The 25,344-nt window shown below is 40.9% G+C and overlaps 2 protein-coding genes across 4 annotated transcripts in view; one reads left to right on the top strand and one right to left on the bottom strand.

Moving 5' to 3' along the window:
• Nucleotides 1-17,158, top strand: part of ANGEL2 (angel homolog 2) — a 22,586-nt gene extending 5,428 nt beyond the window's left edge. For all 3 annotated transcript variants that reach the window (XM_026845325.1, XM_026845326.1, XM_026845327.1), the window contains 8 exons: nt 2,271-2,704; nt 4,834-5,087; nt 6,554-6,623; nt 8,186-8,607; nt 9,632-9,758; nt 10,396-10,456; nt 13,654-13,817; nt 16,664-17,158. In XM_026845325.1, coding sequence (XP_026701126.1) covers nt 2,278-2,704; nt 4,834-5,087; nt 6,554-6,623; nt 8,186-8,607; nt 9,632-9,758; nt 10,396-10,456; nt 13,654-13,817; nt 16,664-16,818 — 1,680 coding nt within the window. In that variant the 5' untranslated portion in view covers nt 2,271-2,277 and the 3' untranslated portion in view covers nt 16,819-17,158. The remainder of the gene's footprint in view (nt 1-2,270; nt 2,705-4,833; nt 5,088-6,553; nt 6,624-8,185; nt 8,608-9,631; nt 9,759-10,395; nt 10,457-13,653; nt 13,818-16,663) is intronic.
• A 2,125-nt stretch (nt 17,159-19,283) lies between these two features.
• VASH2 (vasohibin 2) overlaps nt 19,284-25,344 on the bottom strand; it is a 31,389-nt gene continuing 25,328 nt past the window's right edge. The window contains exon 7 of the mRNA XM_026844265.1: nt 19,284-21,775. Within this exon, the coding sequence (XP_026700066.1) occupies nt 21,706-21,775 (70 nt within the window). The 3' untranslated portion in view covers nt 19,284-21,705. The remainder of the gene's footprint in view (nt 21,776-25,344) is intronic.

Raw genomic sequence — 25,344 nt, 5'->3', positions numbered from 1 at the left:
ATCAGCCTTGCCAGGCTTCCTGCCTTAGGTAACTTCCTCTTCCATCCCAGCCCCTTCCAGGGGTTGTTTGTCTCGTTGAGTTTCTCCCCCCTCATTCAGGGTCACATCCTTATGGCATTCTTGCTTGGCTGAGGCTCTTATCAGTCTTGTTCTCACGCAGGATTGCTCACATGTCCATTCTCTCGCAGGAAGTCCTCTTGAATCCTAACATATGATGCAGTTCAATCATCCTCAAAGGAGACACTTGCTTACCATGAGCTCCAGGACAAGACTCTTGTCTTTTACAAACAAACGCAATTAAGTATTTTTCTTTATGTCAAAGACCTGCATGAGATCAGAGATATTAGTAACCTGGTAATGAAAAACTGATTTTTTAACATCTACTATTAAATGAATTAAATAACAGTGATTTAAAAAAAAAAAAAATCGTAACAATTCATATAATCTGAAGAGTTATCTGTATTTGTATAGATCTGTATTGGTACAGATCCCACGACGGCCAAGTAACTGAAGGTACGTACAATCTTAAAAATCCATGAAAGGAGAACGTCTTGCAGCGCAATGTTGCGCTCCTTTGAACTGAAGCAATGCACCTCAAACCCTGGAGAGTTTCCTCACACCGAAGTGTTTTGCACACCAGAGCCCAACTGCAGGGAGAAGTCCAGCTACAGCTTAAAGAACCTGGAGAAGACGTGAAACAAAACATTCAGTAACCATCAAATTTGCTTTCTGTTAATGTTCCTCTTCAAAATCCGCGAATCATTTCAGAGTTACAGGCCTTTAGATTTAGGACAGCGTATCTCGAAAGAGCCCACGGCACAGGCTGGGAGCCTGTACCCACTCTGTCAAGGGAAGGCCGTGGGGTGCCTGTGTTAGAAACGGGGCGGCGGGCGCTGCTGAGGGCAAGAGTCTCTGAACCGCCCCCGAGTAGGGCGCCTGGAGCCGAGCTAGGCCGCCGCAGGGATGATTTGACCGTGACACCTTGGCCTCATCCACGCCACGCAGACTTTCAGGCTCCGGAGAAGGAGGCCACATCCAAGCTGCCTGCTGGGAACAGGGGATACTCAAGGCGGCAGCTGGAAGCGGCGGGAGAGGCCCGGGGGCCGTTGACAGTTACTTGTTTTAAATACCCGCCATTAGCCAGAGCAGGGCCGCCGTAAACAAAACACGGCGCGGGGTTTTTCTTTGCCGGGTGTAGGCGGTTGTGGGGAGGTGCTCGCCTCGGGCTGGTCTTCAAGGAAGGGAAACTTTCTCTGGGCTTTTCTGTAAAACAGGTGTTTCTGGAGGTTTTTGTAAAGGAGTGGGGCCTCTTCCTTTTGGCTCCATCGTAATGCCGTCATGCCCTGGGGTGTGTTTTGCTTTTGTGCCCGTCGAGCTGTTTCTGGTTCTCTGTGGTACTGTAAAGCGCTGTTCCAGGACAAGCTCGTTTTGCTGAAAGTTGTATTTAGGCTTATTTGCTGGACTGAATGACAGCTAGGAGGTTCTCACTTCAGTTCAGACATACCAGGCTTTGATATCTTTTGCTTGTAAGACCAAAATACGCTTTTGTATTTACACAATGAGGAAACTGAGGCAGATTTACGTCACTCAGCCTTCTCTCCTGCGTTTTTGTTGAGACACAGATTTTCTTTTTTTTTTTTTTCTGTAAAGAATTAAACCCCACCTTATTTTCATAGTTTTAATCGCTAAAATGTGGGGTTTTTTCCACCTGGAAAAGAAATAAGAATGCAAATTTTAAGTCTATAAGCTAGTGCCAGAGATGCCATGAGAGTTAGTAGCTCAGTTTCCCTGTCTTGGCATTGTGGTTTGAGCCAAGTCAATGGCTGTTTAAACAGATTTTTGACAGCTTGGAGGAAGGAGGTTTTCTGATTCTTTTCAAATAGCTTTATCATAAAGTTAATACAGAGCATGCAAAAATGACCTCTTGTAAAGGTCATTCCACTGAGCACTTGAAAGATCTGATAGTTGAATTCAACAAAGCAGAAAACAAATTGTAAATAGTTATTCAGATGGATAGAGTTTGGAAATCAAATTGCATTTGTAAATCTGAAGGAGAAAAAAGATCGCTTTGTGAAGTCCCACCGTGCTTATTGTTTAGATAAAGGATTAAATATCTTGTATGTGTCTAAAAGGTTTGAATATCTTTTCTGTGTTAACTTGTAGAGAATGAGTATATTGTATAAGTGATGACAGGGGTGACTTGCATCTACAGCCTTCTACAGGTGGATAAAGCTGTGTGTAAGTAGTGAAACCTGTGCTTTCTTTGGCAGACGCTCCATGCTGCCCCGTCATGTGCAGAGGTTGGGCAGAGACTGCATTGCCCACTGGAATGGTTCTCAGATACTCACCTTGACCAGCCCAGGTTCTGGCTGTATGAGATGGGCCGGACACTATCCCTGGGTCTCGTTTCCACTTCCTGCTCCGGTTGATTTCTCAGCAAACTGGAGACTTCCTCCGTTTTTTGGACCCTGGAGACAAGTTCAGAACTCTAATTGGCAGCTTGATAACTTCACACAAAGTTCTTGTTTTCACCTGCCTAACCCCAGTATGAAATCTGAGGGAGAAGAACCTTTGACAAAGAGGAGAAGACTCAGTGGCCAGCATGATACTTCAAATCCTGAAGAAGAAACAAACTTCTCTCATCAGAAGGAAGCATTGTGTCTTTCTGTAGCACAGAATGAAGAAAAACATAACAGCAAGAAAGGTAAAAGATGTCCATTTTCCTTGTTTATTTGCAATGCTAAACAATCTAAAAAGTTATAAGCAATACTGCCTTTTCAGTTACTGTTTTGGCACCTCCCTCAGGAAAGCATCTGTCTTAAAAATGTTGCAATTTTGCAGTGCTGTTTAGTCTGTAAACTTGCATTTTGTGCTGTCATGAAGTCTGCTGAAACTAGATTCACTGTGCTCGGTCGTAGAATACAGTCAGTTATGCAAGGGATTGCCCAGCTGGGGAGTCCTGAGCTTGGTTCAGACAACTCTCTCTCAGGTGCCTGTCGCCAGATTGTGTCCGTTAACTTGGGAAGCCTTTTAAAGAAAAAAGATGGAGCTAATTTGCTGTAGGGCTAACTGAGGCTGGCAGTTGCATAGCTTCATCCCTTGTACTGTACCTGAGCTCATAAGGTCTGCTGGACCTGAGTTGGCTTCTTTCCAAGGCAGTTCTTTCTGACCTAGGTAACAGAATGAATGGACTGAGATTTAATGTGTTTGCTTCCAGTGTGATTGGGCAGTTTTGTTTTTACAGCGGTATTCTGCTACTGGTATGTTAGCAAGTTTAGTGTCAGACCATGACTAGCAGAGCAAAACAGCAAATGGTCTTACCCAGATAAATACACTAAGTGCAAAGATGTCTATGCAACTCAGTAACAGACGTTCATGAAACTTCAGAGTGTCTGCGTTAGCTTACTACAGACATAATCTTCTACATAGTATCCAAATGTTTTACTATTGTGGATATTAACAGTTCTGTCTACTGTGAAACAAGTAGAGGGGCAAGGTCAAAATTAAGGCCCTCTTGCATAAATCACTTCCTTAACAAAATAAACTCAAAGTTGTATTATGACTTTAAAGGGTGACGCCATCAGCATCCCAAAGGGATTTTTGGACACAAATACCCATAAGGCTTAGAAACATGATATGCATCTTTAGGAGCTGAAGGAAGAGAGTTTGCTTTGTGCCTTTATCACTGAGTCCTCTCTTAACCTCCCTGGACATACCTTTATCTGAGAGTGTGGTTAGCATTGTGGTCCTTCCTAGTTATCTTTGTTCACATACCGTAGGGTGATGGTAACTAAAGATACCTGCTGAGGAGCAATGCCCTCTCTCTCCCACTGTAAAAGCAGTACTTAGAGCCTTGCTGTATTCCTTGCAAATACTAGATAAAGTCCCATACCCAAATAGGGCATATACTAACGGATATAGCTGCAGTCTGCCACTGGTTGATAGCACAGATGACTGGACCTCGGCATGCTCTCGGATGAGTTTGAACATAAAGGGTGAAGTGTTCATGAGTTTTGTAAGGAGAGAAATACATATCTGAAAATAATTGGATGCTTAATGATGGGCAGCTGTATTCTCATCTTTCATATAATGATACTTTCATATAGTGATACTACTAAGTATGAGACTAAGGAATGGCAGGAAGGCAAAGTAAGCCTTTTCAAAAGTTCTTGGTAATTCTGAGGCTTATTAATTTTTTTATTTCTCAACCTTACTGAGGGAAATCAGGTTCATTATCTGTTTTGGGACCCCTATAATGGACCCTGCTGCAGCTTATGGCTGAGTTTTTCAGACTTGTATAGAGGGTAAAGGTGAACCCTATGTTTGATTCCTAATGCTTTGTTAGTCATAGTTTGAGAGATCAACAAGATGCTCATATGCTTCTCTAATGGGCATATCCCAGACTGGGATATATCCACTGGGGAGCTAGTGGCAAAAGGCAGCATAAGACTATGTCAGCAGACCGCATTTGGCCTACCAGTTTGGCAGCCCTTTCCACAGGGAGCAGGGTGGTGTAGTTTGACAGCAACCATCTCCTTAGAACGTGACAGTTTCCTAATTTCAAAGCAGTGTGAAATCCAGGGTGTATAACAGTTTTGTTCTATGTTTTGGGGTTGGGTGGGGCTTTTTTGTTTGGTTTGCTTTGGTTTTTACTGATGCTTATATAAAGTTAATTTTAAACAGAGGATCTAAATTCCTGCTAATCAAATAAGCTTTCTGAATTGCTTAAGCAAAATTTGAAAGATGAATAGTTGTCAGTAGAATGATTTCTAAGAGTGGTAGGAAGTCATATGTTATATTACATAACTTTTTTTACTTCATGTGCTTTAACAGGAACTGTCAAAAGACACTGGGAATATTTCTGTCAGTACAGTAGAACAATGAAAATCTTTGAAAATAAAGAAACTGACCAAAGCAATACAGAAAGTGAGGCAAAATTTGATTTTACGGTCATGTCCTACAATATCCTCTCACAGAATTTGTTAGAAGATAACTCCCACCTGTACAAACACTGCAGGCAACGACTGTTAATCTGGACATACAGATTTCCCAACATTCTACAAGAAATCAAACAGCTGGATGCAGATGTGAGTAGAAAATGAGCACATAGATATTTCTTAAGAACCGATGAACTGGACTAGCAAATTCTTGCTGTTTTTATTTTGATAAGTGGGCTCTCTAGTGAACCCAACTGAACTTTAGTTTTGATTTATGCTTGTGCAATTAGTGTATTCTGTGTGATCTGGACTTACAGCAAAGGCACGCTCTACAGTATGTATCACTCATAGTTGCCTTTTTTGTCCATAACTTCCCAGAATGGTCTTTTTGTGCCATCAGTTAAGTGCAAAGGACGTGCAAGATTGAGTGTTTGGTCATTCAAAATCAGTCTTGCATGCCAGGCTTTTCTGGAGGAAAAATAGTGTGCCTCTGCACAGGAGGGTCAAATTAAGGCATCTTCCAGGACTGGCATTTTCTAACTTCCAGGTGTGTGACTGACTTCATATTTGTTACAGTAGGTGTCTGTATACACCGTGAATCAAAAGCCCTTTCTAAATTATGTCTGCTAATCCTTCAGAGCTGTTTGTTAGACCAGGTAATAGAGAACTTATAATAACGCCTGAATCCTTTACTTGGAAGGCAAACTCAAATGTTTCACTTTATTGATTGTATGAGGACTGGAGTGATGAGGCTGCTATGTGGATCTCCACCTCCTTGAGAATAATGGTTAAGGCTGAGAGAAAGATGCAGGTGTTAGTAGCGTTCATGTGAGACTGATCCAAAAGTGTTCCTCTGAGGTGTTCATTTTCTCTCTTCATGTGGTACTCTGCACCATTGGACTTGTGCACAAGCTTGCTGTTCTCTACTGAAACATAACTGAACTTCTGCTTATACTGGGGTCTGAAAAAATACCTTACCATGTTGGTTGGTTGTGGGGTAGTTTGTTTTTGAGGACACATCACTTCCTGTTGATCAGGAAGTCAAGTCAGTAAACTTTTTGCTTCAGTTGTTGTTCAGGCCAGTAAAAGTTTGGTGATAGAATCCAACCTGTTCATGTCAGAAAAGAGTACTGAAAAAATCAAAGTAGTTGTATTAGGAAAGCCACAGAAAACTTCCTTGTACCATTTGGAAAATGCAGTTATGTTAGTATGTAGCCAGGAAGCTGGAGATTAAAGTCCCCTTCAAGCTCTTCCTTTCTTCCTGATACGTACATACAGTATGTATAAATTTATCTTTACAGTGAGATACATTAGTGAGCTTTCTGGGGACAGCACTGGGCATAGGGACTCTGGTGAGGATCTGCCTGGTGCTGTTAGTTGTAACAGACAGTTCTGCAGGATGGAAGGGTTGGAGTCGAAGCCAGCCCCTCTAGCAAAGAGCAGTTCAGTCTAGGGTACTTGTGAAAGTCTGCAGAGCCACACAAAGCAGCACTAGGGTACAGAGCCTCTGAATTATTTTTTTTTCAATACCTATACAGACTGGCCAACAGAGATATGATACAGTAACTTTTTAATGTACTTACTAATACCTTTTAATTGTAAACTCTTTGCCTTAGGTACTCTGTTTACAAGAAGTCCAAGAAGACCACTATAGAACGGAGATCAAGTCAAGTTTGGAATCCCTGGGTATGATGAAAATCTTATGACTGATACATTGTCTTCTCCCCTGTCTCAGTAGTATTTTCCTCAAAAAACCTCTCTTAGATTACAGAATCAAGTCTCAGCACTACATTTTATCCAGACAGTTTATATTCATTAGTTTTTATACTAGTAGCCTCAGTCAGCCTAAATAGCACTGTCTTAACACTCTCCTGTGTGAATTTATGGAAAAAACATGTTGCTAGGGGTGTGATTTCATGGTGGTTAAACAGATCTAAATCTTTTGTGCCCTACATCTCCTTCCAGTCTCAGGGGCCCACTCTGTTCCTGGTACTGGTACTTGTCTGATGCCAGGAGGAGCCAATTAAAGAAGCAGCACTGAACTGATACTTTTTTCTTTCTTGGTTAGTTGGAGGTAGTCTAGCTCCCAGAATTGAGTTTGTAACGAAGGTAGGGTAATGGCAATACTGATTTACATCCACTTGAAATGAGAAACAACACTGTAAAGCTAGGCTTGTGTGGACAACTGAACTATCTACTGCTATACAAGAGGATCTGAAGCTTTCTGTAGCTCTTTCTCTTACCCTTCCCCTCTGTAGCTCCCAGATGCATGTCCTGCCCCTCTTCTGGACTAGTTCTGGCACTCAGTAGACCTTTACCCTGGTGAAATCCACCAGTCCAATCCAGACTAATTTTATTTTCCTGGATTAGTTTTCTGTTGGCTTAGTGAGTTAACAGTAAGTGCCACAAGTGGCTCGAGCACATGGCATGGAGCAGGGAGAGAGCTGTAGGAGTCCCCTGTTCCAGCACTGGTGTGAGCTTGGAGGTCGACTCACTTCATTTTCATGAGGCTGTACTTTATGAATACACATGGCATGGACTGGGCAGAGAAGCATTTTTAAAATGGCAAAAACTAGATATTGTTTCAAGATCATTATTTTTTTCTTACATTGATAAGGTATCATTAAAATTTGCTTTTCACTTCTACATAAAATTAAGAACTTGACAAACTACTATTTTCAGGTGACTTGTTTGAACTCTGATACTGTCATTTGATAAGCATCTCAGTTTCCCTCTTGAAAGCTTGCTGCTAACTGCATAATTACATAACTGTGGAATGTTTGAGACCTTTGTTCTATGAATTATTTTAGACAGTGTTTTATGACTTCTAGTGATTATTGCTTTTGATTGGAATGTTCACTGGTGTTATTTGTAACTATTGTGGTTAACATCCAGAAAAATTTCAATACACAAGTCCACTTTTATGTGATTTGTGGGGTTTTTTTGTTGTGTTGGTTTGTAGTTTTTTCCATGTGAGGAGAGAAGAACATGTCTGGTATCTTAAAAAGTACGTAGGTGCTTACACATCAGAAAAGGTATTAGACCAGATTTCCCATAGTATCAAAACTAGCACTAGAAAGGGCAGAAAGACTCTCGTGTTCACTTTTCTATGTGAATGTCACGTAGTCTTTGGTACTTCAGACTGGGTGTAGACTGCCATGTGAGGAAGGTTGTGTGAGGCTTTTCTAATTTTTTTTAAAAATAATCTCTATTTATGCAATTTATGTTTTTAATTGCCTCTCTTGCAGGGTATCACTGTGAGTATAAAATGAGGACAGGGAGAAAACCCGATGGCTGTGCTATTTGCTTTAAAACTTCCAAATTTAGCCTGATTTCATCAAACCCCGTGGAATTTTTTCGCCGTGATATTCCACTCTTGGACAGGGACAACGTTGGACTGGTGTTGCTTCTGCAGCCTAGATTTCACTGTAAAACTAATGCTGCAATCTGTATAGCCAACACACATCTGCTCTATAACCCAAGGCGAGGGGACATCAAACTGACCCAACTTGCAATGCTCCTGGCAGAGATTGCTAGTGTTGCCCCTCAGAAGGATGGTACCTTCTGTCCAATTATCATCTGTGGTGACTTCAATTCTGTTCCTGGCTCTCCATTGTACAGATTTATAAAAGAAGGAAAGTTAAATTATGAAGGACTTGCTATAGGGAAGGTAGGCTGTACTTTTCACTTCTCACCAAAAAAAGGTTAATGCCAATTGAAGAGAAATATCTAAGTGGTGCTAGCATGCCGTAATTGTGATTATTTCCATTGCAGTAGCAATCTTAGTGCCCTTTACACAGTCTGCAAAGTGAAGGTTAGTGTGGAGTTACTGAAATAAGCTTGGTTGTATTAGCTGTGCCTTGCAGAATATTGTATCCGCTTCTAGGATTCTGAAATGAAAACTTGCAAACAAATTAATTGTTATTGGAATGTAGTTATCCACAGGATGATTGTATTACTGTGTCACAGTCTTTAAGTAGGATAAAATAACTACTTAATCAAATACCTACTGTGTACTTCATGGAAAGATGACTTTTATGTTAGACACTGTAATTTGAAGTTTATCTAGAATTACTGTAAAAGCGAAAATGCAATTAGATGCTGAACTTAAACTGTTTCAGGTTAGATGGTTTCTGTTGTAAACCCTGTATGTAGGTGTTGGATATGTGAGATGCTGTTTAATAGAAAGTAACTGGAGTACATACAAAGAGAAAACATGAAAAAAAGCCCCACTGGTGTTTGTTGCTAGTTCTTTCAAGGACCACCCCCCCCACCCCCGCTTTGATTTGACTTGCTCCCAGAAGAATAAGCATTATGAAGATACAGTAAGCATCGGCTAGGGAGTTATGTATAACTCATCCTGTTACATTGCTAAAAGTGTTGTTGGGTAGGTAGTCTCTCTGCTTAGTGCCACAAGAACCATTCTGAAAAATTGGGTAGCTGCAAAAAAAACTTGGTAGGAGTAAACAAAGGGGGTGTATCTAAAGGGGTGGTGTCATTTTTACAGAGATTTGACAAGCCATTTTAAAAGGTCTATTTTAAGGGGTCGGGGCGTTTCTTTGCTTAAAACTTTAAACTTTAGAAAAAATGTCCACTCATTTCAGCTTTGGGTTGTGTTCGTTGTTTTGTTGTGTTGTGGGTTTTTTTTTTAAATTGGATTTCTGTCTGAAAAAAGCTCATGTCCTCTTTCTTAGGTGTCTGGACAAGAACAGTTTCCAAGGGGACAAAGAATCCTATCTATTCCTATTTGGCCAAAAACATTAGGTATTTCACAAAACTGTGTATATGAAATAAAACAGCAACAAAAAGAAGAAAATACAGGTCAGTTTCTGGGTTGATGAATATTGTGGTCCTTTGAAAATGTCATTCAGGTAGCACTGCAAAACAGATGTTTTGTTTCAGTGGGAGAAAAAGTGAGTCCTGAGCTTGCAAAACTTACAGTGTAAAGTTATTTATTCACATAAGCATTTGCAAATTTGAATCTTTAGAAGATAATAGTTATAAATTGCCATTCAGGAGCTGGTGTGTAATATTTAAAGTACTGTGTTTGCATCATGAAAGCCAGTAGTGCTGGGACTGGGAAAAGAGATGGAGGAATGCAGCACAAGTATATAGCATGAACAGTGTACTTCAGTGTTTATGTATTATAGTACAGGCACCTTATGGAACAGGTGGGAAAAGAAGTGATTCCTTGCTGAATATTACTACACCTTTTATCCACCATTTTTTCTTTGACAGAAAAAAACAATTTTAAATGAATGGGACATAATTTGAAAGAGTCTTTGAAGGGGTTCTTTCTAATGAAACAGAAGAATTTAATACAGCTTTGTATCTTGCCAGCTGCAAAAAATAAGTGTACTTAAATAATTTTTTTCTGTAGTTTTTCTTTTCTGTAGCTCTTCAGTATTGCTCTCACATCCTATTTTAAATGTAAATTGAATGCGTTTTTATTTTGCAGAAGAAAAATCGGAAGCAGCAAAACTGGACAACACTCAGGAGATTGTAATAGCATCTGAAAAGTATGTGTGTGGGGTGTGGGGGGGTAATGGAAGCCCTTGACTAATTTCCTAGTTTTGGGTACTTGTTTTGGTTTTAGACCAAACTTGTATCTGATTCCAGACCTGAATTTAACTAGCCAACACAGTCTGCCCATCTGGCAAAAAAATCATCATCTGTTTAAACACGAAAAGGCTGATCAGACAGCAAAAGCCTAGAACTGAAAATAATGGAGTATGTATTTCTGCAGGAACTTGCATTATTTCAGAATACAGAGGCAAGGTGTCCGTGCTGTTTAGATAGTACTTTCTGTCTGCTTATTAAAAGAATGCTTTTGACATTTTTTGTCACTTCTTGACATAATCAGGACATAATGCTCTGTAGTGACACTGTAGGAACTTCAGTCTATTTGCAGAAACTGTGTTTTTTGAAAGGAAAAAAAAAAATCAACAAATAAACAGTGTTGTCCAGCTGCTTGAATGCTGGCACTTCTCTTGCTTTTTACTGTTTCTAAGGTACTGGTTTATGGATGCTAATAAAATTCTATAATGCAGTGTGAAATTGGGATTAAGGAGTGAAAGGAACTAGAAAGATCATAACATTTTCCTTGTCAGGAGTTTTGTGGGAGAATTTAAGTTCTTTTGAATCCCAGAAATTTGGAGTATTATGGATTTGGTAGTACAGCTCTTATTCGAATCAAAACATTTGTTGTTAAACTGAAGTCTAGGTACCCCTAGACTGCCGAGAAAGAAAATGTAACTGCTTTTTGAAAAGAAGAATACATTTGCATTTACCAAATTGGTAAAGGCATATGAAGTGTAAGGCAAAGGAGGAAATTGTCCTAACTGTGTATGTGTGATTCAGACTATTAAGTCAGCCATTTCTTTTCAGAAATAAGATCTTGGTATCACTGCAGGTAGTTATACTAAACCCTTAGTGATTCTTCTTGATCAAAAAGCTAAGTAATGGCATATCTGAGAAAAGTAGATAACAAGACAGGAAGCCTATTCTATGGTGTAAATCCATAGCATGCCATGTGTTGAACACTGCTTGCAGGGGTTTTTGCCTCATCTTAAAAACAATGTCATGTAACAGGAGCAGAAATTACTTACTACTCTTCTGTGTTGTACCAACTGGCATGTTTGTCTCTTCTCTTAATAAGGCAGGTGACATTCTGATACTTTTTTTAAAAAAAAAAAAAAAAGCTTGTTTTTAAACCAGAACACATTGCAGCCCAGGTTTAGAATGCAGCCATGCAAGGTGAGGCAGGTACAGCTGAGGGGTAGATGATCTGCAGAGCTGATGGGAGCAAATGACTGGGAGGGAAAGAGGAGTTCTTTTGCTGAAAGGTGCAGTTTTGCAGTTTGCTTTCAAGATTGAAAAAACAGGTGAGATAAGATGGACTGAACTGAAAGACTGACAGATGCAGCAGTTCCTCCCAAAAACTATGCTGGGGTGTATGGAAAACAAGGAGGTGACTGGTGACAGCTGACATGGCTTCACTAAGGGCAAATTGTGCCTGACAAATTTGGTGGCCTTCTACAATGGGGTTACAGCACTGGTGGATAAGGGAAGAGCAGCTGATGTCATCTACCTGGACTTGTGCAAAGCCTTTGACACTGCCCCACCTGACATCCTTGTCTCTAAAGTGGAGACGTGGATTTGACAGATGGACCACTTGGTGGATAAGGAATTGACTGGATGGTCACACTCAGAGTTGTGGTCAACGGCTCAATGTCCAAGTGGAGAGCAGTGACGAGTGGTGTTCCTCAGGAGTCAGTGTTGGTACTGCTGCTGTTTAACATCTCTGTTGGTGACATGGACAGTGGGATTGAGCGCACCCTCAGCAAGTTTGCTGATGACATCAAGCTGTGTGGTGCAGTCGACAGGCTGGAGGGAAGGGATGTACCATCCAGAGGGACCTGGGGAGAGGTGGGACCCTGCAAACCTCATGAAGTTCAGCAAGGCCAAGTGCAAGGTCTTGCACATGGATTGAGACAATCCCAAACACAAATACATTGAGCAGAGAATGGATTGAAAGCAGCCCTGTGGAGAAGGACTTTGGAGTAGTAGTGGATGGAAAACTGACTGTGACCCAGCATTTTGTCCTGGGTTGCATCAAGTGGTGTGTGGCCAGCAAGTTGAGGGAGGGGATTCTGTCCCTCTACTCCACTCTCGTGAGACCCCACCTGCCGTGCTGTGTCCAGCTCTGGGGCCCCCAACATGAAAAGGACACAGACCTGCTCGAGCAGGTCCAGAGGAGGGACATGGGGATGATCAGGGGGCTGGAGCACCTCCCTTACGAGGACAGGCTGAGAGAGTTGGGGTTGTTCAGTCTGGAGAAGAGAAGGCTCTGGGAAGACCTTTCAGTGGCCTTCCAGTACTTAAAGGGGGCTTACAGGAAAGATGGGGAGGCACTCTTTATTGGGGGGTGTAGTGATAGGATGAGGGATAACAGTTTTAAACTGAAAGAGGGTAGATTTAGATTAGATATAAGGAAGATTATTTACTATGAGGATGGTGAGACCCTAGAACAGGTTGCCCAGAGAAGTTGTGGCTGCCTCCTCCCTGGCAGTGTTCAAGGCCAGGTTGGACAGGACTGTGAGCAGCCTGATCTAGTGGAAGGTGTCCCTGCCCATGGCAGGGGGGTGGAACTAGATGATCTTTAAGGTCCTTTCCAAGCCAAACCATTCTGTGATGGGGAGAGACAAAATGGGAGCCTGAGTGAACGAAAGAAGATTAGGCGTAGCCTAACTCAAAAGCACTTAATATCTTTAGGGAAGAAAAAAAACCTTTAAAATCTTAATTTCTCTGTATGCTGAAGGGCCTGGTTGGATGATTTCATAGTCTGTTGATTTCATATAAGTCACTCACGGACACTTCTACCCATGTGTCAGGGAGAGATTCCTGAATGACATGTGAAATCTTACAAAGTGTAGATGGAGGTGAAAGCTATGTTTATCTAAAATGTCAGTTAAACCAGTTTTGATACGCTGTTAGGTATCTGCCTTTTACTTGAAAAAACTGCCTGTATTTTGCTGTCAGAGGTTTAGGCTGTCAACACACAAGGCTATGGGTTTGACTGCATGAGAGAAACGCTGGTTTGCATATCCAGATAATTCATTTCGTTTGTAACCAGGAACTATTTGCTATTTCTTCATTGCTTACTCTTTCCAGGAAAGACAAGAAAATAAAATTATTTTCTTTGATTCCTGTTCAGGTTATCTTCAAAATTGCAGCACCATTTTAAATTGTCTTCAGTCTATTCTCATTACTTTCCTGGAACTGGGATACCAGAGGTAACAACTTGTCACTCCCGAAGTGCTGTCACTGTGGATTATATTTTCTATTCTGCTGCAAATGATGATACTGCTGCCCAGCCAGGTAAAGAAACCAACTTTTAAATTATTTTTCACAAGTGCTAAATGGGAACATTCAGATTCTCTTGTAAGGGAAATGTAGTGATAATTTAATCCATATGGAGTACCTGAGAGGTTTATGGTAGTGCTGTGAATGTCAGCTCTTACCTGAAAAACGTGGCTGGCCTTGTCAACTCTCCACAGTTGGACTTGTAGTGCCAAACAGCGCAAACTTTTTCACCTGACTGAACGTTCCTGTAGCTGCCATCTCAGCATGGAGACAAGAGCTGAGACTACAGAGAAGCAGTGATGTAAGTAGCACCTGAGAAATGCTGCTGTCAGTAACTCCTGCAGGACCTTAGAGGCTAGACCTACATCAAAGCAGTATTTCCAATCATCTAATCAACAAAATGGCAAACGGCAGCTTATAATGTGCATTAAAATTAATAAATGAACTGCTTCTTAGAAAGTTACTTTTCAGATAGTCTTGATGTAATGTCTGTCAAATAAATGACCTGTGTGGCCTTTGCTCTGAGAGCAGTCACTGACACATGTCCAGTTGTCACTCTCTTGATTGCAGTTGCAGCTAAAATTCACCAGATGGTGCAAGAAAGACATGGTACCTCTGCGGGTGTATTGGTGGGTAATGCAGTGGTATCCTTTACTGCATTTTTGCTCTTTCCGTGGATACTTCTGAGCAGTGTGCTTTCCATATCATCATTAGTTCTGTCTTTTACGCTGTTTTCGCGGTCATTGCACAGTGCAGTACTATCAGATAAACAGCTCTGCAGAACTTAGAACAAGTAAACGTGAAGTCCACTCGTGCTCCCACTTAAATTGCAGCGGATTTTTACAAATTAATGTTGTTTTCAGTACATGAAATGAAAATACCACCTTCCTCTCTCATATTTTGAGACTAGATTGTTAAAATTCGTTGAGTCAATGCCCAAAAGTCTCATTCTTCATAACATGCACACTAAATGCTATCTTAGTGTAAAATATCGAATACAGAAGCTTCACAATACAAAAATAAAAGCTTTGACTGAAAAACTGGGATATGAGAAGTATCTAAATGACTTGAGTGCTGTGTGATTTCAGAGTGCGTCTGTCTGCAAAATTTAATCCTAATTCACCTGCTCATATATTTTTGTTGCACCATCATTGCCCCAGCAGAGCTATAGCACTTTTTTATTTCTGCATTTGTTTTTCAAATAGATTCTTCACCCCACATTCAGGACAGAATGTGACCAAACTTGAATTCTCCAAGTAATTTAAATTGGTGTAGTTTTTATTCATTAGTTCTTAGAAACTAAATAATAGTCTGGATCTTCAGTCTTCTGATGACTTGGGCCTCTATATTAAAAGTTGTCAAAGTCTGAACAAGTGAGTATTAAATGTGGTTTAGGCTGAGTGATCACTTTATTTTCCAATTAAAGGGGTATTTTTGAAAGTTCTCATGCTTTAGCCTATGTTATGCTTAGCCAGTTATTTGGGTTGTATTCAGGATTTGTTGTGAAAGAAAGGTTCAGTATCTACCTGAGTCCTGCAGGACTCAGTTTTGCTGGTTCTGGCATGCTCTGAGCTGACATTAATCACTACGTGCAGACCAAGCTTTCTGTAGTGACAAACTGCTGCTTTGCAGACATGCAGGTGGTGTGCCAAATGATAAATTTGGCTCAAGACATGGGTGCACGTGTGCTCTAGGGCTACTGAGACATCTTTGCAGTAAAAAAAGCTTTTCTTCAGAGCAGCAGTAAACAGCTGCTGGGTTGTTAGAGTACTGGAAAGCTGACAAATGGCAAATGAGTAAAACTGTTGAACTGTCTGAGGAGTTTAAGAGTTGCTGGACAAATATACCTACTGGTAAGCCAGTACCAGGTTTAGCCAGGAAGTTCTGAAATTGCTGATCATTTTCATACAGAAAACATTTTTGTCAAAGTTACAGCTGCTGTTTGTGCTGGTCCTGAAAGTGCTCAGCCCGCTCAGTCATCTCTCTGCTCCGAAAGCAATAGCTGGGGTTGCTGAATAGTCATCTCACTCAAGTAGATAGCTGAAGAAACTGTGACACATCACTGAAGGATCTCGTTCTCAATAGAATTTCTTTACCTGAGTTGGAAAAAGCTTGTTACTCTGCTGCTGCTGGTTTTCTGTTGTTTTTTTTTCAATGAGGACACAAATATTTTAAGTGTAACAATAAGGTGTGATAATAGCAAGGCCGTGAGTCACCTTCCCCTCATCCATGAGCAATGTAGTCTTTTGTGTGTGTGTGGTGGGGGATTTTTTTGGTGGTGGATTGTTTGGGTATTTTTAGGCAATTACAGGAATAGGTAGCAGGAAATAATGGAGGAAGATCCCTTTCTTATGATGAACAGTTAGGAGGGGAATCCTTGCTCATCCTTATGAGCAAGAGTTCCTGTATGACTTGCCTGCTGGAGAACTGTGCTCTTGAGGATACAGAAATCTCCCAAAAGATGCTTGATTTTGCAAGCGTCAGCTCTGTTTAGCAACGCTGTTGTGATACAGTATAGGACTGGATTGTGTGAGGCTTTTTCAGGGCAGTTACAACAAATAAATCCTTTCTGCCTCAATTTATCCCTCCACATAATGGAGGGGTAGTATCTTTAGGAGTACTTTGAGCTCTACTGATTAGAAGTTCTACTGTGAGGGTAATAGTAAACAAGAAGAATTTCTGAACTACTTTATTGGTGATTTTTGCATGGAACAGTAATGACTTCAAGATTATTTCTGCCATACTGTTTTACTCCTGCATATCTCTCTCTCTCTCTCTCTCTCTCTATATATATATATATATATATATATAATATGAATGTGTGATTTTTGATGAACATTTCCACTTTTTTTTTTAACCAGGAGCAGAGGATTCTTTTCATGGAGGTCTGAAACTTCTTGGCAGGTTGGCCCTTCTAACAGAGAAAGATCTTTGGACTGTTAATGGTCTTCCCAATGAAAATAACTCTTCTGACCACCTGCCATTGCTAGCAGAGTTCAGGCTTATTGAACGGTAATATCCAAAGGACTTTTTGTGTACGTAAAGTTACCTTCACCTTCTCTCTTCATGTGATGATGATTATTTTTTTAAAGGTTAATTCAAGCACTGCTGGTTCGGCTTGAATAAGTTTGCATGCATGCTGATTCGTTAGTATTGTGTAAAGTAGACTTTTAAAAAAGACTTTTTTTAAAATGTTTAAATTACTTTATCAAGTCTTTAAGGCAAAAAGAAAAGATTTTACATTAGCTTCTTCTTTGATAATGGAAAACACCTGTGCCAGCCTCAAAATGGCTTTATTTTTCACGGAGATGCTCTAAATGGTTTTTATTGTAAATCATAATAAAACTGATTATTCTCTGAGAACTGTGTGCTTCTTCAAGTAAAGGGGAGTGAGTTTGTGTGCATGCCACACTTTATAATGAGCTGAAAGGGATGTTCTACTACAACGTTGTGCTGTAGACACTTCTATATAAATACCTCCCACAAAGGAATTTTCTTTTACCTAGAGTGTAGTCAGTGCAGGAGCTGCAAGACTGGACTTCCGGAGGAGGAAGATAGCTTTGCAGTAAGGCAAATATTTGTTCTAAAGTTAGTACTTTTAATTTGTAAAAGCTTAAATATAACTAGCCTTCATTGGAATCTTTTTAAAAATATCTTGAAATAAAACCAAGTTTAATGAGTATGAAAACTTATAGGAAACTTAATTGACTTACTCTGGGGAAGAAAAATCAGTCCTTGACATCTTGAGGCTTCATATATATTGAGCAACTGGAGGAAAGTTTTCTTCCATTTAGTTAATAAAATTTCAAGTTGTATATTGCCATGACAGATCCTGAGGTATTAAATGATGAAGATTTTATATTTACTCTTACAATGCACTAATTCTGGAGAAAATAGGATTTACAAATTAAAAAAAAAAACAAAGACTACCTGAATAGGAAACTTGCAGGGAGCCAAGATAGCTGGAAACAAGTCTTGTAACTTGGTCAAACTACATATGGATATGTATGTAAAAGAGACTTAAAAGTAACACTTAGAGAATTGTCTTTCAGTGTAGTGCTGGAAAACCTGCCCATCTTCCTGAAATCATTCAGATGCATTTTTCTCCCAGAAACACTTGTTTGTTCTTCTCTAACCTTAGTTTTGGAATTTTTACCTGGGTTTCCTTTTCCTGACTGCAGAATTACAACTGCAATTACTTTGTGCTTTGAGAATAATGCAAGAAGTAGAGTGGTAGTAATCACAAAAACAGTTTAATCAAAAAAGTATTTTGGTGTTACACTGAAAAATATGACTATCAAACCATCCATCTTAAATTGCTTGGAATTTGAAAGGGGGCTGTTTTTCTCATAAGAAATTGTGACTTGAGGCACTTTCCTCTACTTGTTATTAACAGTCAAGGCTGTAACTGACTACCTCTTCAACCTGGGACTCTATTCACATACTTAAAATCATCATTTTTACAACTGGAGCTGATGGATAGATCAACAAATTTCTGGTAGATACTGGTTACAGCTGTAGCAACCTGTATAGCCTGTGTTAAGAGCAAGGAGTTTTGCTAGCCTGGAGGACTGCATGTTGTCTCTACTGCAGAGAGAAACGTGGACTCAGCTTCTCCAGAGCACTGCTGGCAGAGAGACTGCTGTAGGGGAAGGTGGGTAAGAGAGAAGTTCTCTAGAATAAGCCTTAACTTGAGCATCACTTTTCATGCTCATCTAAAGCCTCACTGCCAACATGGAGGTTTCATATCAATTCTTTTACACAGAGCAGCATTCAGGCCTGTCCAAACACCTAGTTACTTAAAATGATGGTTTGAGGCTTAAGTTTTATGCTCCTTTAAAAGAAAATGCTTTGGACTTGCTGATCAATGGTGTCCATATTTGGCTTGTATTCAGATAGTAGATTCTGCTCTGACATTTTAAAACAGCCAGATTCCTCAAGGTAGTAAAGGTGGCCTTCTGAATAACATACCCCACTGCCCTGGTAACCACATGAAACCACTGAGGCAGGAAGACAGTTGTTCTACTTCCTTAGTATGTGTTATTATTAAAGAACTATAATAATTTGCTTTCCTTTACAAAAGCCAAAACTGTCACCTCAAGCATTTTCTCCCAGTTTGATGACAGTAACATGGGGAAAAGACCAAGGTACCACTGAAAGAAAAAAGCAGAAGCTGTTTGACGTGATTCAGTCATCAGTGCTGCTAGTTCAGGGGTGTTTATTGTTCTATAACAATGTATTCTCAGGGTTTAGAGACTTGCTTCAGTCTGACTTTAGGTAACCATTAATGTGTTATATATAGGGTAGGTTTAAGGTCTTTACATTAAGTGCTTTCTTTGTAGAATAATAAATGAGGTAAGTATTTAACAATCTTTTTTAAAAATCTGCTTTAGTTTGTTTAGTTTGATTTTAGAAAGGGCTTAGACCTTTTCTGGAATAGAAACCTGGACACAACAAAAAAGGACTCCAAATCATTAAAAAAAAAAAAAGACTACCATGATATTTTATTGAAGTTTCATGCTGTGCATAAACATACAAGTGATTAAAAAAACAGAACACCATGCATGTTTTCTACACTATTTGACCACTCTGCAGTAAGTTAGAAGAGTTACTAATAGCCACACTTAAAACAAATGCCATCATAAGCAAGTTTCAGGAGAATATTTCAGCTGAACTTCAAAACAAGAACCATTTGTCACACACCTCTACAGCATTAAGAAGTTGCAGTATACGTTAGAGGTTAAGAGATAGTAACACTAATTGTGCTGGACAATGGTAAAAACTGTATACCAACCACCATTACTTGAGCTGAAGTAAACCATGGTTTCATAGAAAAAACTTGCAACATATCAGATAACCTTGTGCTATAGGATACAGCTGATCAAAGTAAGCTTTTCACATCATTTTACCCATGAGAAATCTAAGGAATACATGAAAAAAATTGTTCAGGTCACAACACACTGAGCAGCACAAAAAACTTTAAAACCAAAACTCTGTGGCTGATGTCAAATTACACAAGAATTTCTACCAAAAGAGTGTTTCCCTCTCTTCAATTTCAGTCCTGAACAACAAAAAGATTCCTACTGCGAACACAGGAGTGGGAAAGTTTGCAGAAAGAGGGATGGGGAAAGCCTCCCTGTAATTGATATGGTAATCTTATATAAAGAAGTGTAATACATTTGAATAGTCTTTAGACCTTCTGAAGTTTAATCAGTAGAAAGCCTTTTACTGTTTGTAGAAGGTTGCTGGGTCTCAGTGTTGTCTTCCTGTCCTAGGTAGGTGAGATTCATTGCTCAAAAAAGTCAGTGAGGTCTGTGTACAAGCAATCATCTCCTTCCATATCCATTCAGTTGCTGGTTGATATAAGTGTTCTAGGAGCTTAAATCATTCAGTTCAAGTAAGCATTATTGTCACTGTCTTACAATGTCCTATATTCATTGAAATTCCAAAAAAGTAATGGCCCCAGAGGGGAGGTACAACAAGGCCCATGGCAGTATCATCTATAAGCACAGCACAAAGGGTAGAGGCTGGACTTGTACAATAATCCAGTTTCTGTTTAGGCACCTAATGAAATACGTTCAACAATGCAGCACTCAAATGCTTCCAGAGAACTTCACTAATGCGAGTGGCGGACTCCAATGAAAGTCTTACCGCATCACTTGAGAACGCTGCTGTCCACCACAGGTCCTTAGCTAAGCCTTAGAACAGGACTGAGTAGGGAGGAAGCACACAAGCTTGATTTTCAGCTATTTCAGACATACAGGCTTCCTTATTCAGGTATGACTAAGCAGTTGATACTACAACACATACAGGAAAAACTCCCTACAGCAGCACGGCAGAAGGTTAACTTCAGCCTGCAATGTCTGATCTTAATATAAGATGTCAAGGCATGATCATCTGAGACTGCTCAGCCTTTCAAAGACAAGGTTCAAAGTTACACACAAATGCTGAAAGAAAAGTAGATAGACTCAGGTTAGGAATTCTGACATTTTTTTCCATTACTCCAGGAACATATATGAGAAAAACAGACCAATAGGTGAACACTTGTCTCTACAAAATGGCAATCTCTACATTTTGTGCTTCAGCAGTGTAGTCCGGAAAGACTAAAAGCTTGTGACAAAGTATAAAAAAAATTACGAAAGTTTAAAAATCCATTATTCATCAATTATCATCATTTTAAAAAACCAAAACCTCATATCTTGCCTAATAACACGTCAATGTTTAAGAATACATTTGCATATTACTATTACTTAACATCTTTCAGCAACATGCACAAAATAATACAGGTGGCAGTAAAACATCCAGTGCTGTTTTAATACTACCAGAAATGCTGGGAAACAGTACAAATTAGTTACAAAACAATAATACTGACAGTTTTGCATATCTATTAAGTTTAGTGAGGTAATGTTGATACTTTAAAAACTCACGCCACTTCTGCACTGCTTGTTTTTATTGCTGAATTAAATATTAATGCTGAATATGGGGGTTTTTTAACTGCACTGCACCCTAGCACATCTTAGCACTAAGAATATGATTTCTTAGTTATCCCAATGCTACTACCCTGCACAATGCCCAAATTCAATTAATATTTGTACAGGGAAATTATATTTGAAGAAACTCTCACACCACTGGAGTCACCTGCTACATGATGGAGGGAAAAAACACATGTGTCCTGACAAACCTCATTTTTTAGGTTCTCTTCACTGATGCCTTTTCTGTAAATTGAAATAAAATAAATACTGCCACCAAAACCAAATTCCCCCCCTTCTATTTCCTAGGTAAAACTTTTCTTGTAAGAGTCCACAAGTTAATAAATAGTCCCATTCCTTTTTCCTTCCAACGGAGTGCAGGTAAAGTGCAGCGGGAAGCACCAGGGAAGCCCTCTGTCCGGTGTATGGCTTTGTTAGATGCGGAGCTGGTAGCCTACCTCGTTGAGCGTAGCCAGCTCTCCTTTCTTGTCCACCACCGCAGGCCTGCGAGCAAAGGAGGGAAGAGGGCACTGCTCACCAGCAGTCCCACACTGCTGTGCCGGAGCGGAGAGAGCAGTTGTCAAATCGGGAACAGTTTACTTCAAAATAGGACTGGTTAGATCTAATTTTCTCATCATAAGCACAATCCTGCGTATTTGTCACACAAGCTCGTGTGACCAAGCTCCTCATGTGGGTTGCCTCTGAAGCCAAGCACCAGCAAAAAACAAATTGTCCCATCCTGGGGTCTGTGATCTGAGCCTGGGAGCACAACACCACCCCCGCTCCTGATTTGAGAGAGGGCCTAAATGAGTAGCTAAGACTAGACATATCCCTCCCATGATCTACCGCAGAGCAAGACTCTGGCCTTTAGAATAAAGTGGAAACAGCTGTTTGTTTGTGAGAGCAAACAGGCAAGGCCTCTCACATGGCCACAGCATGTTTGTCCCTGAACCTGCCCTCTCCCCCTGGCTAGGCCTGTATGAAGGGCTAGAGCCCCCCAACTAGAAAACAAAAGATGAACTCCCTTCAGTCTCCAGGCATCTTACATTCCAATACAGTCCAGCCGTTCACTTGAGGAAGCACACATAAATGACCTAACAGCATACGTGTAAGTGTATCAACAACCTGAACAAAATGAAACCTTGCGACTGGACAATCAGTCTCCCCCTGCTTAGCAAGAATGAAAGAGCTTCTGCACCAAAGTAGTCAAACCAAAACAATCTTGGGGATTTATAGTCTATGGAGGTATGTAACCTGAGTTTAGTTCAGGCTCTTACCTGTTTTCCCACTAAGGTGATGTTTACTTTTCTAAAGAAAGATATTGTTTAAAATACACGTTTCTCCTCGTAGATGCTGCAGCATGTCCGCCTCACTGCAAAAACACAGCCAAAGCCCAAGTAGCACAATGTAAAGCTGCTAATGGCTCCAGTGCTTTCCTACAGCTCCTCAGACCTGATTTCCAGCTCTTGTGCTTAACTCTTCATTCATTATGCAGCAGATGTGACCTGTGATGTGCCCACACCAGGATGGCACTTACCTAGTCATCACACACTGCCTGCCCGTTCCTGCCGACACGGTCCTGGGCAGGCAGCACGGCCAGGGGAGGCGCAGCACGGAGCAGGCAGGCTGTGAGGCCAGGGACAGCCCTGCCCTGCCTGTGCCACACTGCTGGGTGCAGGCACCCATCTAAGGGATGTACCGCTGCAGCCCCAGGAGGTGGGGATGTATAGCTTACACATACACACAGCCTCAGAAACATTTCTGAATTCTTTGATTCAGTGATTTTTATTTTTTTTTTTTTTTAAAAAGCAGAGCTGCTAACACCAGATCTCTGCTGAGAATTTGCACAGCCTCTAAGAGTGGGTGACATTGCTATGGACACCTGATGCTCTTCTACCTCGTCACACATTGAAAACAACCTCTTTATTTGCCATTTATCCAAGCACCTCTATTAATAACCCCATCATCCTCTTTCCAGTACTGCCCGCACCCTGCCTCGTGTTTGTTTCTAAGTACTTCACAGAAGTGAAGTAGTCTTCACTGGTCTCTGTCACTTGCAGGAAGGGATCATGCCTGAAGAAATGATTGTAAGATGCTTTGGATTTTTCCACTTTTATTTCTTCAGAGCAGATGGGATTTGACTAGCCAGAAAACGAGCTACAAGCTGCATCCCTCAGAGCTTGCGTAGGAGTTGGAGACCAGCAACAGATGCACTGCATGAAGTTTCCAGTGTCCTTCCTTCCTCCCCTCACTCACTCCCTCAAATTTAGGGATCCGTCTTCCCACTGTTTTCTTCCTCCCTCCCTCCCTTTAATTAAAGCCAGAATATGGTTTTAATTAAAGCATGCCTGAATGGTTCTACATTCCCTGATTATCCAAGAGAGATGGGGAGTCACAGCACACCCATGGCGACATGCCCATTTCCACTACTCCATGACAACTCTCTAGCTTGTAGCTACAAACAGAATGTCCTCCATACGGTTTTAGGAAAAGGCAAGGACTTGTTGGAACAGAGGCACCGCAGCCCCTATTCTGCTTGGCTGGCAAATGACCTGACATCAAACATCCCCTCTGAAGTGAGGGAGCCGTGCTGTAGTGGCCCATCAGATTGCAGCTCCTGTCCAAAGTGCCGTGACGATGAACAGATGAATACGCTGTGCATAGCTGCTGGGTACACAGTATTCATTAGATCTGCCTGATTTTTGCACATCCTAGTATAATCCTGCCCCCTTGTATATCCTAATATAATGGACTAAGAGAATTTTCCTTTCAACAGTTAAATTAGGCCAGACACAAGGCCAGTGTTACTATGACACAGCATGCACGTCTTAAACCTCAGTATAAAAAAGAAACAGATCTAGCCAACTGACGCTTAAGAGCAGAGATTGCTTCAGGCTGCCGCATGACACTCCCTTCCAAACTCATATCAATTCTCCCAAACGAGCACTTCTGTTGAGGATGAAACAATGCGTTGCCTGTTCCAGCATGGTGGCTTGCAATATACCACAGCCGCCTCCTCTGGGATTTCAGAGGATGGACAAGTGGACACAGTAAAGCTTCAGACTTACTAGAAAGATTCACACCACCCTGTATCCTCTTTATTCATCCTGCCTGGCCACCCTTAGCAGGATCACACCAGCTGTGGTCTAAGAACACATGGACTGTTACATAGTTCAGTGAATGAGCTGCAATTTAACTACACACCCGTCTCCTAGACTGGCACATACTGCTTATTGCATTGCCACCCATTCCCTGCAATGTACCCTGTCTGCCTGGTAGCTGTGTTTCCACACTAAGACACTATCATGGGCTTGCTAGCAGCCACCACTGGCATTTACCTAAGAAACTAGTAAGGAATCAGGATGAGAAGTTAAACGGCTTGAGGCTGTAAAATGCAATTCAGTCCTTAAGCACCACTTCAGCCTTTGTCCTTCAGAAACAATCCAGCAAAGACACTCCGGTTCACATATTTTTCACTGGGAGATTTCTCCCAGCAGGCCCATATAATTTTATTGTTGACAAAACCCCGGCTGTAATAACAGCTTGTCATCAGCAGGTGAAGCCTCTCAAACGAATGTGTTATTCAGTCCCTGCCAGCTCACACTAGAGCAAAACACTTCTCTCCCCCTCCCCTGCAAGCTCTAAAAAGCTGTAATTACAGCATGTGAGTTAGAGATCCACAAAGAAACAAAACACAGTGTTGATAAGCACAGCCATTCTTTAGCTAGGATTTCAGCCTAGCAACCCTGAAAGTCTTTCTATGTGTAACACAAAGGCCTCTCACTGCAACTAGGTTCTCAGAGATCCATCAACACATAGAAGAAAATAACCAGTTTCCCCTCTTGTATTTCTCACCCCATCAACCACTGTACATGCTAGTATGTGTCATTCAGCTCATCCCTGATGAGGGGATGCCATTCCCCCTTCAGGTCTCTGAAATGCTGGGGTTTCAACCCCAAGCCCCAAATTAAGGTTGACATATGGGTGATTCCCACAGCCCTTCACAAAGGGGTGATGAGTTTACCCTTAGGCTTCCCTCCAGGGTGCGGCCGGCCTTGCAGGGAGAGCCATGA

The sequence above is a fragment of the Athene cunicularia genome (assembly GCF_003259725.1).
Source record: "Athene cunicularia isolate RWA chromosome 3 unlocalized genomic scaffold, athCun1 chr3_part1, whole genome shotgun sequence".
Taxonomy (NCBI): domain Eukaryota; kingdom Metazoa; phylum Chordata; class Aves; order Strigiformes; family Strigidae; genus Athene; species Athene cunicularia.
The sequence above is the reverse complement of the archived record's forward strand: the minus strand, read 5'-3'. Positions and strand labels throughout refer to the sequence as shown.